At 34.8% G+C, this 16,940-nt stretch overlaps 1 protein-coding gene across 3 annotated transcripts in view; it reads left to right on the top strand.

Annotated features, from left to right (window-relative positions):
• KIF16B (kinesin family member 16B) overlaps positions 1 to 16,940 on the top strand; it is a 341,792-nt gene that overhangs the window by 43,829 nt on the left and 281,023 nt on the right. For all 3 annotated transcript variants that reach the window (XM_056813860.1, XM_056813861.1, XM_007476655.3), the window contains exons 5-9: positions 2,358 to 2,455; positions 5,533 to 5,642; positions 8,957 to 9,099; positions 12,882 to 13,050; positions 13,219 to 13,350. In XM_056813860.1, the coding sequence (XP_056669838.1) occupies positions 2,358 to 2,455; positions 5,533 to 5,642; positions 8,957 to 9,099; positions 12,882 to 13,050; positions 13,219 to 13,350 (652 nt within the window). The remainder of the gene's footprint in view (positions 1 to 2,357; positions 2,456 to 5,532; positions 5,643 to 8,956; positions 9,100 to 12,881; positions 13,051 to 13,218; positions 13,351 to 16,940) is intronic.

Below are 16,940 nucleotides of genomic sequence, written 5' to 3' on the forward strand. Positions count from 1 at the left end.
GCTCCAGATTTATAAGGTGTTTGGATCCTTTACTTTCTAAAGCTCATAATGCAAATGACTAGCACTGATTGCAAACATGAGAAAAAGCTTTGTAAAATATAAAGTGCTGTACTTACAGAAGCGATCAAGAAGTTCTGAATTTTATGCTGCTTATTCTCAGGAATCTAAAATAGGGGTGTTATTCATTGTCTAAAATGTAACTTCTGAACTTCAAGAATTTCGATTTTATCTTTATTATTTGTTTTCACTGAGTTATTTAGGAAGTTCTAGCCCTTCTACTTGCTGGCTCCTGCACCTTCTGCACTGGTCTCTCACTCCTCTCAGCTTTGTATGTGTCCCTGTACAATGAGGGGTTTGGGCTAGATGATCTTTAAGATCTTTTCCAGCTCCACGCTTCATTTCATAAGTCTGTGGTTCATAGAGGAGGTATAACTTTAAAAATTATCTGAGAGCAGCTAGGTAGCCCAGGTCTGGGTTCAAATCTGGCCTCAGACATTTCCTAGCTTTGTGACCTTAGGCAAATCACCTAACTGAAATTGCTTAGCCCTTGTGTCTTTTCTGTCTTAGAATTAATACTAAGACAGAAGGTAAAGGTTTAAAAACAAAAATGAAAACAAACTATTTGAATTATGGAAGTGAGTTGGTTTGTGAGTTCAGTCTGGATAGCTACTTGGTAAGCATCAAAATGAAGATTTCTAACTTCAATATAAAAAACTCAATAGAAGTGAAATTTGCATATAAATCCACACATAGCTGGGCTAGACATTTATAAAGTAGGTTATGAATAGCAAGATTTTATTTTGAATTAGACTATATCCTATGTAGTTTGGGTCTTGTCTTCATCCTTTTCAGTGAGAAAAAAATTCATGAGGAGGTCTCTTTCTTTTCTTGTGAGATGAGGCTTGGTCTCATTCTCCTTTGGGAGTTTTTTCTTCTCTTGTCCTCTAAATTTCCAAAATTGCCTAGCCCTTGCCTCGCTTCAGTCTTAGAATTGATACTAAGACAGAAACTAAAGGTTTAAAAACAAAACCAAAAATCTTTTCCCAAAGCTCTGTTATAGACTCTTTTTACTCCACTCAGTGCCCCAGTAACCTTATGAAGTTTCTTTTTCAGTTACCAAATATGCAGATGACTCCCAAGTCTTTATTTCCAGATCTATTCTCTGCTCTGAGCTTCAGTCCCACATTTTTGGGGCCCTGTTGGACATTTGTAGCCACATGTCCCACTGGAACTTCAAATGTAACTTGTCCAAAATTGCATTCATCTCCTCTCAGCCCCTCTGCTCTTCATTACTTTCCCCTCCCTCTCCTTCCATCATCCGACTCTCCTTCCAGCTTCCCTCCTTCTGTTGAAGGAGCTACATCTAAGTAGTCATGTGGACCAAACCTTAGAGTCAGCTTTAACTCTCCTCTGTCTATCTCTCAATTGGCTTCCATGTTCCATTTTTCAAGCCCTACTCTGATTCTCCTCTCCATCTCCTATTCTCCAGGCACACTGCCAGCATCTTTGTCAGGATCTCTTAGCCTCTTCTCCTGTAAGACTGTGGTGTTACCTTATTCTTGCCTTCTGCGTCTTTCATAGAGCTGCCAAAATAGTAGAGGTCTGACCATGTTACTCTTCCGACCAAAGCTCCTCAGTGGCTAACTGCAGACTTCTTAATCTGGCATTTCAGGCTCCCTGCATCTGGCTTCAGCTTCCTTTTCCAGTCTTATTTCTCTCTATGCCCCTTCGTATGCTCGATTATTTGATGGTCCCAGATCTTGTCCTACATGCTCACCTCTTGGTCCATTTAAGTAGTCCATGTTCTAGCCATACTTCCTCTCTGCCCTTCCTTCCTGAAGGCCCAGGTCAGGTGACATCTTATCTGTGAAGCTTTCCCTGATGCTCTCAACTAAAAGTGATTTCTCTCTTCCTATTTCTTTTAGCACCGATTAGATTTACAGTTTTCCAGTTTATTACAATCTACCTTGCATTTAACTTTTTTGTGTATTTATCTTATTTTCTATATTGATTTGTAAACTCATTGAAGGGTGAGACGATGCTGTTTTTCACCCAATATGGACTAGGCTCTGTACTTTGTGCATATCTGGCGCTTAATGTTGGAACTGAATTAGATATTCAAATCTAACTAGAAGGAACCTATGAGACCATCTAGTAAAACTCATTTTATAAGTGAGGAAACTGAGGCCTATAAAGACTAAACAGAGTTTCTAGAGTAAATTAACTTAAAGCTGGAACTGTAACCCATGAACCTATGACTGCTGTAGACCTTCCAGTAGTCTTTTTCCTTGCATATTCAGTTAGAGGTTGTTTGTATTGCAAGAAATTATTTTATCAGTTCTTAATTTTTATTACAGGGTGATTCTGGCTTGATACCTCGAATTTGTGAAGGTCTGTTCAGCCGTATAAATGAAACTACAAAATGGGATGAAGCTTCTTTTCGAACTGAAGTCAGGTGAGTTTTGTTTAGGTTATATTTCTAGAGGAAGGTAGTCTCTTTCTTAGCAGGCCCACTTGCTTGCACCCCTTATAACTATAACTTCACCTTGGAAGGGCTTATGAATACAGAGACTCTCCTTTTTCTCCTTTTGTTGCCATTTGCCTATTGTGTCCTTCTCCCCTTTCTCTGATGAGGAAGGGCTCAGTTTGGGATAAGACTGCAGTGATAGTCATAGCAAGCAGGAAGAAGATTGAAGGAAGCAGTAAATATTCTCTCTCAAACTGTTCTCCTCCCTTTCCCCTCACAATGGCATGCTTAAGCATTTGTCTAGCCCAGACTACTCCATTTCTTTATTTCCTACTCAGGGACCCAAGTGCTATTTTTGATTCACAAGAACATTTATTTTATATTTATTCTAGCTTTTTAGAAGAAACACCCAGGCTAGCCTTAATTTATCTGAGATTCAGTACAGACCAGTATGAGTGACATTGACTTTTCCTAGAGGCCTGAGTTAAAAAAAAAAGAAAAAGTTAAAGGAAGAAATAGAGCTTTTATACTTTATTTCTACATATTTCTTGTGTCTGTCCTCACAAACCCTTAGAAAAATCACAAAGGGCCATATATGCAAGACTTAAGATTTTGTTCCCCAGTGGGTCTGGGAAGTAAAGAAACTTTTTCTTTTGGATAAATTTTTATTGATGACCTTTGTTTGTAAATAATGTTCATTCTCCAACATATATCCTTGAGCCTCCTCCAGGAGGGATATTCCTTATATCAAATGACCAAAAAGAGGGAAGAAAACCAGTCCAGCAAAACTAATCAACATCAAAAAATCTGACATAATTTGCCGTGTTCCACACCTGTTGGCCCCTATTTTTGTAATGGAGGTTTGGAAGTTTCTTCCCCAAACTTTTCTTTGGGAACAAGCTTGGTCATTATAATTTTCACAGCATTTAGTTTTGTTAGTCATCTGTCATTTATTAAATAATTGCCATGGACCAAACACTTTTTTGCTGAACTCTGGGGATACAAAGAAATGCAAAAGACAATTCATGTTCTCAAGTAGCTCCCAGTGTGTTTGGGGGAGACATCATGAAAACAGCTATGTACTAATAGGAGATCTCCAAGATAAATTGGAAGTAATCTCAGAGGGAAAGACTTCTTAGAGGTATAAATTTATTTGATACTTAAAGGAAGCCAAGAGTCAGGAATGAAGAAGAAGAGCATTCTAGGCATGGGAGAGAGACAATCAATGAAAACTCTCCAGTCAGGGGATGGGAGTGTTGTGTTAAGGAAGTGCAACACACTGGAAATATGGAGAGAGGCCAGTTTATGAAAGGTTTTAAAGCCAGACAGGTCTGTTTGATCCTGGAGATAATAAAGGACTACAAGAATTTACTGAATAAGGGAGTGAAAGGGTCAGACTTGCATGTTAGGACTATTAATATGGCTGATTGTTCTTTTCATTCACATTGCTGTCATTTTGTGTATATTGCTTTCTTGATTCTATTTACTTCATTTTGCATCAGTTCATGTAAGTCTTCCTCTGCTTCTCTCTATATAGTTGCAATAGTCTTTGTTCAGTTATCTTCATGTACTAAAATTTATTTAGCCATTCCCAAAAAGATGAGCATCTATTTTGTTTCTAGTTCTTTGCTACTACAAAGTGTTATTTTAAATAATTTAAATAATTATTTTTACTATTTTTTATCACTGACTCCTTAGAGAATTTACCATCTTTAGATCAAAGGGTAATCATTTTAGTAATTTTCATAGCATAATTACAAATTAAACTCTAAAATGGTTGTATCAGTTCCTTTTTTTTTTGGGGGGTAACCTATAGCTTCTGTCTTAGATTTAATACTAAGTATTGATTTCAAGCAGAAAAGCAGTAAGGGCTGGACAATTAGGATTGTGACTGGTTCAGTGTCAGACAGCTAGGAAGTGTCTCAGGTTACATTTGAAGCCAGGTCTTCCTAACTCCAAGCTAGGCACTTTTCCACTGTGCTGCCTAGCTGCTCCTTGTGTCAATTTATAGATGCAACCACATCAGATTAGTGTGCCAGTCTTTTCACAGTTTCTACATCAATTTCCCCAATCTTTTGCTTTCCTTACTATTTTGCTGAGAATGAATAAAAATGACAGGATTGTTTTGATTTGAAGAATTTGTATCATAGTTGTTAGTAACTTACAATTAATTTCCCTTGACCACTTATCTGTTGAGGAATGGGAGAAGAAACTCTTGAGTAGGTGGTAGCAGTTAAAAGGAGAGAAGAAAGCCATTCTATGGGGTCTTCAGGAGAAAGACAGAATGATAGGAAATCTTCTCAAGGCTAGCATGTATCTCTGGAGTTAGCACTAGTGGGAATTCTTGGTATTTGACAGCTCTTTACCCCTAGAAACCATGGAGCCCCTGTAGTTCTTCAAATCCTATTCCCATCCCTTACTAGCTTTCCTTATAAGTACAACTTTCTCCCAGCCTTACAACATTAACTTAGAGCTGATCAAATTTCATTGGGGGAAAGGGATCCTTATTGAACTATATGTAGTGGTTAGATTCTTTAATACTTCCTTTTAGATAGATTATAGACTTTTGTGGGGTTTGACAGAGAATCTCACTCTTTGTTATAGTATTATTTCCAGGTTATAAAATCACTGACTTAAATGTTTTGGAACCCAGTTTGTCTGTGAGTTGGGGGGAACCTTCCTGAATTGGTTTTGTGTGATACTCTCTCTGTAGCTCTAGCCTGACCTTCATATCATAGATATTATAGCATTCTGCTAATTGGTGAGAATTGAGGGAAGCAAAATTTTTCTCTTTAATAAGTTGGCTAGACAGTATCTATACATCTAAATATAAGCTAATTAGATTATTGGGTTTGGCTTATAAAATTACCTCAGACACATGACTCTTCTAAGTGTGAATGTGTTGCTGTGGCTCTGATTTTCATGTGAATGTATATAAGTTTTCTTTTTTTTATAGGAAAATTACAGATTGATTCTTTACTCACATTATATTCTCCATTTGGAGTTGAAATTTGTATGCATTAAAATATATTGAAATTTAAGTTAATTTAAATCCAATTTTTTAGCTACCTTGAAATCTATAATGAACGTGTGAGAGATCTCCTTAGGAGGAAGTCATCAAAAACCTACAATTTGAGAGTTCGTGAGCATCCCAAAGAAGGACCTTATGTTGAAGGTAAGAGTATATATATACTTCATTGCTTTGTGCTTTTGAGTATGAGTATAAGGTTTTAGAAAGGTGTTGCTTGGAAAAGAAAAATTATACATGGCACAAGTAAATTGTTAGTTAATCTTCCTTTTGAACTTGAAATATAAGAATTTTTATGTACTTATTTAAAATAAGCAAATTCTACCACACTGAATTCCAGTGCTTCAGTGGAGAGAGCTCTGGAGTTGGAGTCAGAGGGCCTAGGCTCATAGCCTTACTTACTCACTGTATGACCACAGTCAAAGTACAAAGGCTTTTTGGGTCTCATTTTCTTCATCTGAGGTCTCATCTAGCTCTCTGTCAATGATCTTGTTTTTTCTCTTACTCTACATTCCAACCAAATTGACCTCCTTGATGCTTCCTATCCATGGTGTTCCACCTCCTAAGTTCCAAGGCAGAACAGTGGTAAGGACTATGCAATTAAGATTAAGAAATGTGCTCAGGGTCACATAGCTAGGAAGTCTGAGTCTAGATTTGACCCCAGGACCTCTTATCTCCAGGCCTATTGCTATACCAACTGAGCCATGTAGCTGTCCCCAAACTAATTTTTTTTAAAAAGACATTGTTTTATGTATTAAGTAAAACTCCTGGCTTGAAGAGCCATCTTAAGATTAATTTTCAAATGTTTTCATGCAGGGTAAGTAATATCTGCTTTGTTCTTAGTTACAATTGTTATCATATTATTATTCCTGATATTCTTAATGTATGTATTATTATTATTCCCAAAGAAGAGTTGCCAGTTTTCTACATTTATTGCCCCTAATGCACATAATGATAATAGAAGGGTTCTTAGAATTCCTACCATGAAGGACATTTGTAGTTTTGTCTGTGGGTGTTTTTATAAAAAGATATTTATGCTGTCCATCTAAAAAAATTAAGTAGAGACATTAAATTTGTAGATAAGATCATTGCTCTACTTTATCATTTTCCAAAATTGAATTTTTTTTGAGTATACTCATAGTAGTTTATAAATGAAATGAGAAAGGCCAAAGATTTGTGGATTGCACAAAAGTCTTACATCTTTATATGACAAACATTGTCTTTGTGAAAGCAATATGTTGGTGTTTGACATGGCAAACTTAATACCATACCCTGAAAATGAAATCAATTATACTTTATATACAGGAAAAGATGTATTATTTTGGGAATTATCCCTAAATCATTTACTTATATTCAGTCTATTGATGAGTCAGAGCTAAGATCAGAATTAGTAAAAGCACAAGAAAGAATAACAGTGCAAAAAAAGATGATGTAGGATTGAAACAACAAAACTTTAAAGAAATTAAACAAGTAATGGAAAATCTAAAATGCAAGGAGGACCATATATGTAACATAAGCACTGATTATAATAATTTTGTCACCAAATTTGTGCATAGCTAATTGCCACAACAAGGATACCAAGAGAGCCTAAAAGTCTTCTTGTGAGTAGGAATTGTTTCATTCTTTGCATTTGTATTCTGAATGCCTAGCAGTATCTTTTGAGGTGCTTAGTAAAAGTGTTTTGATTGATTGTCACCAGTAATCTGACTTGCCAAATAGTTACCAAAAACATTACTGACTTAGAATATAAACTCATTTGTTAAATTGTTCAAGGAACAATGATTATGAGCAGAACCCCCATTAAGCAAAGAGATACAGTAAAAGATAAAAATAGTTTAAAGAAATTTTTTCAGGACATCCAGCTAAGCAAATTCATTCCATGAGTATTCAAGGATGAAAATAAAAGGGCTACAAACAGAAAAAAATGGAAAGAATTTGCAAAAATCATTATGATAAATTGTTTTGTCCAAGTATAGTGAAACCGTACTTGGACCCTAACTTCATAGACCCCATGAGTTTCAGTCAGAAACCTTTATTAAACAGTATGTGCCGGGCACTTTATAGGTGCTTGAAATACAAAGAAAGGCAAAAAAAAATTCTCTACCTGAAAGGAGCTGATTTTCAAATGGAGGAGAAAACATGGAAATAATTAAGTACATTAAAAGCTACATATAGAATAGGGGTATCATAGTTAACAAAGAGTTAGTTAATTACTTGGACTAATTAGGATCTTGGTAAGTAGAAATAGAGAAAGAGGAGTGAAGGGTTACCTTAAGAAGCCAGCTAGAATCTTCATGGAGGTTCCTTAAGAGAATTCCCAAGAGCCCTAGGATACAGATGCAGTATCAATTTCTATCATTACGGGGGGAAGCTAATTTCAAAGGAATGCCCTACCAGCAAGGTGAACTTGGAGAGGGCTCTTTGGAAGGTGTAACTTGAGTTGAATTTTGAAGGAAGGCAAGGAAACGAATAGGTTGAAGGTGAGGAGGCAGAACATTTTAGGTATTGGAAACAACCAATTCAAAGTCAAGAAGTTTCGTGTGAGAAACTACAAGTAGTCAGAACAGCTTAATTTTAGTATCTGGAGAGAAGAATTGGAGACAAAGATAGGAAAGAACCAGGTTATAGAGAGCTTGTTGTAGCTGAGGATTTTTTGTTTGATCCTGGAGATAACAGTGAGCTGCCAGACTAGACTGAGCAAAGGGTGACGTGGTTGGACTTGAGTCTTAGGAAAGTCACTTTGGTATCTTAAAGGATCATGAATTAGAGTGGGCAGAGACTTGACAGAGGGAGGCCAATTGGAAGGTTAAGTGAGAGGTAATAAGAGACTGGTGGTGTTTACTTAGGTGGGGGCTATAGTGAGTGGATAGAGGGGGACATATAAAAGACATTGTGATGATAGAACAGTCAAGATTTGGCTTTGGAGGAAGTGTGTGGATTTAGTGTGAGTGCAGAGTCCAGAATGTCACCAGCATAAGCCTGGGTGATTGGGAGGACGTGATGTTTTCAACTAGAAGAGGGAGAGTTTTGGAGAAAATGATGTGCTTATAGATGACATGGAATTAGACTAAAGAAAACAAAGACAAGAAAAGCAGTTGATTTGGACCAAGGATACAGAGGGGTGGTTCATACTCCAGGCAATACAACTGTGAGGGATTGATGGATTGGGGAAAATTCAAAGACATGAAAACCTCTCTAACCTTATTAATAATGAAAAAGGCTCATTTGAGAATATCAATCACTATTGACTTATATGACTACTTATGTCCTTTATAATTTTCAGATTTTAGAATGAAATGCAATGCATGACCAAAAACTAAAAAGATTATATTCTTGCATTAAAAAAGCAGATAGTATTCTTATTAGGCTGCTTATTGCCACAATTATATGATATTTGATAGACAAAACTTATAATTAATGAACATTGTAAAGATTTTTTTCTATTGGTTTTTATACTTCAGATTTGTCAAAACATTTAGTACAAAATTACAGTGATGTAGAAGAACTTATGGATGCAGGGAATATAAATCGAACCACTGCTGCAACAGGAATGAATGATGTTAGCAGCAGGTCTCATGCCATTTTTACCATCAACTTCACTCAGGTAAAGAGAACTAAGAGCCCTTCAATCAGCAAATGCACTTCCTGAATGCCTAATGTCTAGTTTTTGATAAGCAACATATGGGAACTAATTATTATTGTTACTTAGAGCAAGAGGTGGACAAAGGTGATTGAAAAAAAATTTTTAATTAAGAATTGAGTGTGTGATAGTTACAGTTTCTCAGGTATTGCAGTTAGAGTAGCTTGAAATGTCTTTATGTAGACCCTTAAATTCTTAGCAGACTTCGGTTCTATGCTAGACCTAAAAACCTGTTCATATGCTTAATTAAGCAAAAGTTTTTATTCTTGTAAACTCTGTGGGAGATAATAGATTGTGAGTCAAGTCAGCTGGAAACCAAGGTGAATAATTGTATCAAGGTCCATTATCACTCCATGGCTTTCCCCCAACAAACTTGATTATGATTATTAGAATGATATGAAAGGAGAAATTAACATTTATGAGTACTAACACAAAAATTCATTGTAATCAAAAGTCATGTTGAATATATATGGAAGTTATTACAATTAAAATTCAGTTTAATACTTAGACCAGCAAAGTAGATTCATATTTGAAGGAGCTACTGGGATCTCTTAGGAATAGATGTCTTCCATTCATCTAGATAATATCTCAGCTCTGCTATAGTAGATGGTCTTTACAAAGTGATATGCCAATATACTCATCACCTGAGTTTGTGTTAGTCCTTTGCTGACAGGTATACAGTTTATCAGCAGAGCCAGCCTCAAATATATATTTTTTTAAACCCTTACCTTCCAACTTGGAGTCAATACTGTGTATTGGCTCCAAGGCAGAAGAGAGGTAAGGGCTAGGCAATGGGGGTCAAGTGACTTGCCCAGGGTCACACAGCTGGGAAGTGTCTGAGGCCACATTTGATCAAATATCTTTTTAAGTAAATGTGGATAAGATCTGCCAATTTATTCTCCACTGGCATAATTTCTAAAGAACAAAGGCTAATCTCCATACTGAGGCATCAGTGTAGACTTTAGTGGAGGACAGATCAGATGTTTTTCAAAAGTCCAAAATGTTTGGAGAAAAAAATTATGATCTAACATTTAAGCGTTTAGAAATATATTTTAATGGAAAGATTTTTAGACTCGGAATCAGCAGAGAACTGGGTTCAAATCTCATCTCTGACATTGTTAGCTCAATTTTTATATGAAAAATATTAATAATTTTAAAATTAATAATTCCTATTGAAACTATATAGTATGTTGTGAAGATCAGGTGAGATAAAATAGATAAAATACCTGGAAGACTTCAAGAACCTTCATAAGGTCAGTTAAATTGAAATAGTGGAAAAATCTGCCCTATAGTTGTTTTTTATAAATTAGAGGCATCTTCTAGTTTAGGGGGAAAAAATCCTATAGTAGTACATTTGTTCTTGCTCCAGGGGAAACTGAGATTGGTCAATCACTTGAGTTTGGGAAATTTGAGCTAAAGGTGATCAGTGTCTTCACTAAGCCTGGCACCACAAGTCTGCCTAAGGAGGATTGATGTAGCCCAAGTAAGAAAAGATGGAGCAGGTCAAAGCTCCTTTACTGATCAGCAGAGGGGTCTTGCCTATGAGTTACCACTATACTTTCAGCATTTTTAAGATAAGAAGATCCAGGATCAAAAAAATTCCTTGAATACTTCACAGTTCAGAGGAAATGAAAAATTCTCCTCTGTATAGTTAAAGTCAATGGCATTTTTGTTATTTGAGGTCTTCAGTTCCTCATTTTTTGATTTGATATACTTTGTGACATGTTTACATCTATGTACTTAGTGCCTAATTGTGATATTTTGATTTCTAGTTTCAAATAGTCAGAAAATCTTTCCCCTTTGTCTTTGAACTTTATTGGTTTTATTTCTTTTATTATTTCTTTTACAGAAAGAATGTTTGTTCAGGCCCAAGTTGAACTTTGTGGTCAATTCTAACTCTGAGATTATCCAGTACTATGATTAGTTTCTTTGCATACTATTTTAGGAACTAGGAAAATTGATTTTTGCCAGGTGCCTTGGAAACAAAATTAATTTCAGAATTAGAAATACTAATAACATTTCTTTTTGTTTATTTAGACTTAAAAAGTCAGATGAAAACTTATACAGGAAAGAAAACTTGGGTAGATCTCTGAGGTAAATCAAATGTTCTCTAGAAGTCTTATAAAAACTCAGAAATTAATTTCCTCCTGACTGGTGTGCATCTTCACCTGGATGTCCTACTATCATTTCATGGGAGGCTGCATGGTGTGATGGAAAGATGCTTGATTCTGTGGTCAGAGAACCTGGTTTCAAATCATGCTGCTGCTTCTTATTATCTGATGGCCTCAGGCAAGGCATGTCACCATCATGATTATCACTTTTTCTTTTTTGAAAATCAATGGGTCAGTTTAGAAGACAGCTTCCAAGGTCTCTTGTAGAGTCTTTGAGATTAAGTCTGTGATTCCTAAATCTGAACAGAAGTATTAAGTGGATAGCTTCAACATGAATGTTTATTCCATGTATAACAGGCAACTTTTTGAAATACTTAAAAGTTGTTAGATTGTAAAAAATTGTTGTATTTGGAATTATAAAGAGAAGCTGTTCTTGGATACCTTATTATTGTTCACATGTAATAATTATATTATTGTACACATGTCTTGCCTCCTTTGCTACACAGGAAGTTCCTTTAAACCTCAGTTTCTCATTCATCTCTGAACCCTTTACATAAATCTATGAACCCTGCACAGATCCTCAAAAAATATTTGATGAATGCATGCATTTTTTTTCCTTGAATAGGTTTTGAGGATGTGATATATTTTGAAACACAATTTCTGATTTTTTAGGTAATAAATATAAAAGGTACTTCTATAATTGCTGAGTCAGATCTCTTTCTGGATAACATTTTGCCTTCTTTGCGAGACCAGCAGGACATCTAGGTGGAGGTGCATACCAGTCTATAGGAAATTCATTCATATAGCTTTAATTTTTTTTAGGGTTTCTAGATACTTTTATATTTCTTTTGGGAATCTACAAAGATTTTCCTTCTTATTTGAGTTTTAACCTATCTTTTAAGTCTAAGTCAAAAAGAAAAATATTGTTTCCAATTCTGATTTCCATTTTGAAGAACCTTGATTAAAAACAAAACAAAACGGGGGCAGCTGGGTAGCTTAGTGGATTGAGAGCTAGCCCTAGAGACGGGAGGTCCTAGGTCCAAATCTGGCCTCAGACACTTCCCAGCTGTGTGACCCTGGGCAAGTCACTTGACCCCCATTGCCTAGCCCTTACCACTCTTCTGCCTTGGAGCCAATACACAGTATTGACTCCAAGACGGAAGGTAAGGGTTTTTAAAAAAACAAAACAAAACAAAACAAAACAAAACAAAACATTTCCCCTGATTTCTTATATCATGTGTGAAGAAACTTATCACAGAGTTGGATAAACTCAGTCTTTGAACTGACCTCAACGGCTGCATCTGTTTCATCCTATACCTGAACAAACAACCCATATAAAGTTTTAATAATAAGACCTATTTAGTTGGACGAATGGTTACTGTTGTTTTTCCTCAATAAAGGAAGTAATACCGTACCATTTAAGTTGAGGTATATTGGTTGTATTAAATTTGACTTTCAGTTTCATGATCACCACGAAGGGCTATAAAACAAGCGAAAAAGCAAATAGCAAATAAAATTTTCCAGGCCATACCACAAGAAACCACAGTGAGGAGTGTGAAATAATTAAAATTTGTTTCATAAATAGCATCAGAGGCTCATGGACCTTTTTATTTTTGTTTGTGTGTTTTACTCCAGGCAAAATTTGATTCAGAAATGCCATGTGAAACTGTGAGCAAGATCCACTTGGTTGATCTGGCGGGGAGCGAAAGAGCAGATGCCACTGGCGCTACCGGGGTTAGATTGAAAGAAGGAGGGAACATTAACAAATCCCTAGTTACTCTGGGAAATGTCATTTCTGCCTTAGGTAAGTGGCAATGTTTCTCCTAGCTTTCTTCTATAACTCTTTCTATGTTGTTACAATGTAGAAAGCAATTTAGTTTATAGGGTTTTTGTTGCATAGTAATAGCTTAAAGCTTTTTTGAACTAAAATTAAGGAAAAAAAATACTTCATGAGACTATTTTTTTCCCACAGCTGATTTATCTCAGGATGCCGCATACCCTCTTGTAAAGAAGAAGCAAGTATTTGTGCCTTACAGGGACTCTGTTTTGACTTGGTTGCTAAAAGATAGCCTTGGAGGAAACTCTAAAACTATCATGATTGCCAGTAAGATTTTAAATTTTTTTCTCCAGCATATGTTGTACCTTGTATGAAACAGTTCTGTGTATTTAGACTTAATGTTCCTTGGTAGGAATTCACACCATTTGTACCTTTTTCAGTTAATAGTTTTTTCTGTCTTAAAGCATATCAGCTAATATGACTTGTATCCTGTGTGTATTAATAACCAAAATATTGTTAAATCATTGAACCTATGTCTGATAATTGATTATAAAAACCAAGTAATGGTGTGTGGGGTAAATACCTAAGTCTTATTTTTGCTTATAAGAGAGGTAGAGAATTTTTTTCTTTTGGGGGGGGTTATAGTAAGAATAAATATGAATTTATATAATTCTTTATAATCTACAGGGAAAATGGCCCATAGGAATGAAAAATTGACTTTCTTTTATATATTAAAATTGGCAAAATTTTAACAAATAAAACTTGATTCAAAAAAATTTTCTCCAAAGTTAACCTATAATCTCCTAAAATCCAAATTTAGTGGGCTTTTTTTTCAGTCACCATCCTTCTTGGTCTTTCTATATAGTCTTTGATCCAGTGGAGTGCTTCTTCATCTGCATTCTCTCTTCTTTATGTTTTCATGACTGATCTGTCCTGGTTATCCCCCTACATTTTCCACTGTTCCATCTTAGTCTCTAGTATCTTAATCGATTTTATCCCTGCCTACTGTCTATCCCCTAAGCCTATCTCTTGGGGCCTTTGCTCTTTCTTCTCTATTGTCTCAAGGTGTGATCTCAATGAGTTCAGTGATTATTTCACATTTGTGTAAGGATTTATTTTACAAACACTTTCATTCTTACCACAACTGTCTGAGGTAGGTGGCACAAATGTTAACATTCCTATTTTACATATGATGAAGCCAAGGCTCATTGAGGTTTAGGAGACTTGTTGGGCAAATGGCTGGTAAGGAAGGAAGCATATTCTTTAACCTAGATAATCTGACCTCCAAATACAGTGAGTGCTCTTTTCATTATACCCTGGTGCCTATAGTTGTGAAAACATAAATCTTGATATTTGCAATAAAGTGCTGAGTGAAAACAGTAAAAATACTGTTTATTTTTGTGCATTTTAAAAAGAAAATGCAATTTCAAAGGTAAAAAAAGTTGTTTAAAATTTCCAGAATTAAAAAAAAAAGTATATATTTTTTGTGCTTAAAATTTGGAAGTACAGGGCCTAGTATCATCAAATTTTAGAGCATGGCAAATGTGTTTTCCTTAATTTTATAGATGTGGAAATAGTTCTAGAGAAATTGAGATTCGATGGTGATGGGCAATTAGTGCATTAAGCTGAGATTTCTGAGACAGTTCAGTACTCTCTCCATGGCACAAAAGTACCATTCTTGAACCCCTCTTTTTTTATTTTTAACACAGATAATACTCCATATTTATGTTCTAAAAAATGAAGAATATCCTTATATTCAGTATTTGAAAGAGAAAAATATATGTTGTCATCATCCATTTTTGTAGCTTTGTATATATCATGAGCCATAGGAATAAAAAAAAGTGGGTTTTCTTTTATATATGAAAATATGGTTAATATTGAAATTAAAAACAAACATAACATTTTAATAAGTAAAACTTGATTTAAAAATTCTCTCAAAAGTTTTCAATAATCTCCTAATATCCAAATCTAGTGATTAATGAAAGGGAAGATATTTTTTATTTTTCTTGATAGTATTATGAGTAAATCAGTAAATATTGAATGAAGTTTCTATTTTCTTCATGTTTTAAGTAGATTATCATAAAAAAACTAATTATTCCATACATTTTCCCCTAAAATATTATAAGTTGTTTCTAAATTCTTAAAATTAGTTTCATAAAAGTCTTGAGCATCCCAGAAAGTCTCTTCCTTAGGTTTTTCTTTGGTATTACACCTCAACTCCACCACTTTCAGAGATAGGGTTTGCTGAGTCTAAGGGCAGGGAAGCTTTTCTTATATTTAGCTCTCTCCCCCCCCCCCCCCCCCTTGTTGGGAAATAGTATTGCTTCAAATTTATTATTCATTATGCCTGTTGATTAGATGTGGTGGATGCCTCTTCAGCCTCAGAATAATATGGCAATCTAAAAGTATTTTAGGAGAATTGTTTTTTTTAAAGTTAGTGCCAAAAGTAAAAAAAAAAAGTTAGTGCCAAGAGGTTTAGCTACTTTTTTTGGTTAACAGTGACTCATTTTGATGTGCAAAGGACTCTGAAACCTTTTCTTTATAAGGTTAAGTAACAAAATGTGATTAAAATTTTATTTTCCTACGTTATATCTTTGATTTTAGTGAATCTCCCCTTTTTTAAATGTAGAAACAACTTCTCCCCCATTTCATCCATAATTATCACAAGCCTACAGATTAATTCTGAAAAGATTTTTTTCTTGAAGGAACCTAATTAATTACCCATTATGAATATTTTTTAAAGTTTGATTTGAGAGTAGTTGCTTTATTCTACATAGATCGGTTTTTATTCACTTCCATTTACATTGGTTAAGAGCACATAATTGCCTTCTATATACAATTTGATATGTAATTTCATTAAAAGATAGTAGCAGCAGCAACAGAAATGAAAAATAAAAAAAGGCAATAATGTGATTGGAATGGTAGAGAAAGAGACATGGGTCCTAGTTAGTATGATAATTTCTGATTTTTTCATCACAAAGTATAGTAGTCAGTAGTTATCCTGGTGTCAGACCTTCATGTACTACAGTCATATTCAGAATAGATGATAGCAAATATTAAAGAACAGACTTTCTGAAGTTGTTTCAAGGTTTAGTATAAAGAACTCTGAATTGTGAATTAGTGGATTCAGCTGTGTCTTGATAACAACCTGCTACTACTGTAATGATCAAAAGATGAAATGACTGAGGCAACAAAGATTTGCTTTTTGCAAGTTATCTAACATTTTGGGGTCCCAGTTTTCTCATGTATAACATGACACAATGACCTCTGAGTAACTGTCTAGCTATAAAATTCTTTGATTTAAGGTGGATTACTCTTGAAATCATTTGATTATTCATCTATCAGAGATTGGTGAAGCTTAGTTTAATGTAGACTTTGAAAAGTCAACTTCTTTTTAATAAAGCTATGCACTTTATCAAGAAGTAGAAACTAGATTTATTGTACATTCCTAATTTGGCAAGACTAATTAGTTAGAATAGAAATATACCAGATAGTATGCTTCCTGCATCCCGCCATGTTTCATGGTGAATTTCTTCCTGGTCTACTCATTCTCTTTTTCCTTCTCATAGTAGTAGCTTCACTAGCAATAGTATGTGTTATTTACATGGGGGCTGGTAAATTAAGGACTTTGTTTCCTCATGAAATGATAACCTAGATTCTCTCTCCATCTAGGAAGTTAATATATTTAGGCTTAAAGAATCTCTTGGATCTCTTTCCCTTGCTTCCCTTTTGTAACTAGCAATCTTGGCAATCAAGAAATAAGATTATATCTATAGGCATAATTTTATATATAAAAATGCATATTTATATATGTTAGAATAAATTGGTATTTTTTTGTATTGTTCAGACATTTCAATTGTATTGTGAATATGTATGCATCTATAAATAACAAAATCTTATACAACATTCTACATTGA

The sequence above is a fragment of the Monodelphis domestica genome, chromosome 1 (genome assembly GCF_027887165.1).
Source record: "Monodelphis domestica isolate mMonDom1 chromosome 1, mMonDom1.pri, whole genome shotgun sequence".
Classification (NCBI taxonomy): Eukaryota; Metazoa; Chordata; class Mammalia; order Didelphimorphia; family Didelphidae; genus Monodelphis; species Monodelphis domestica.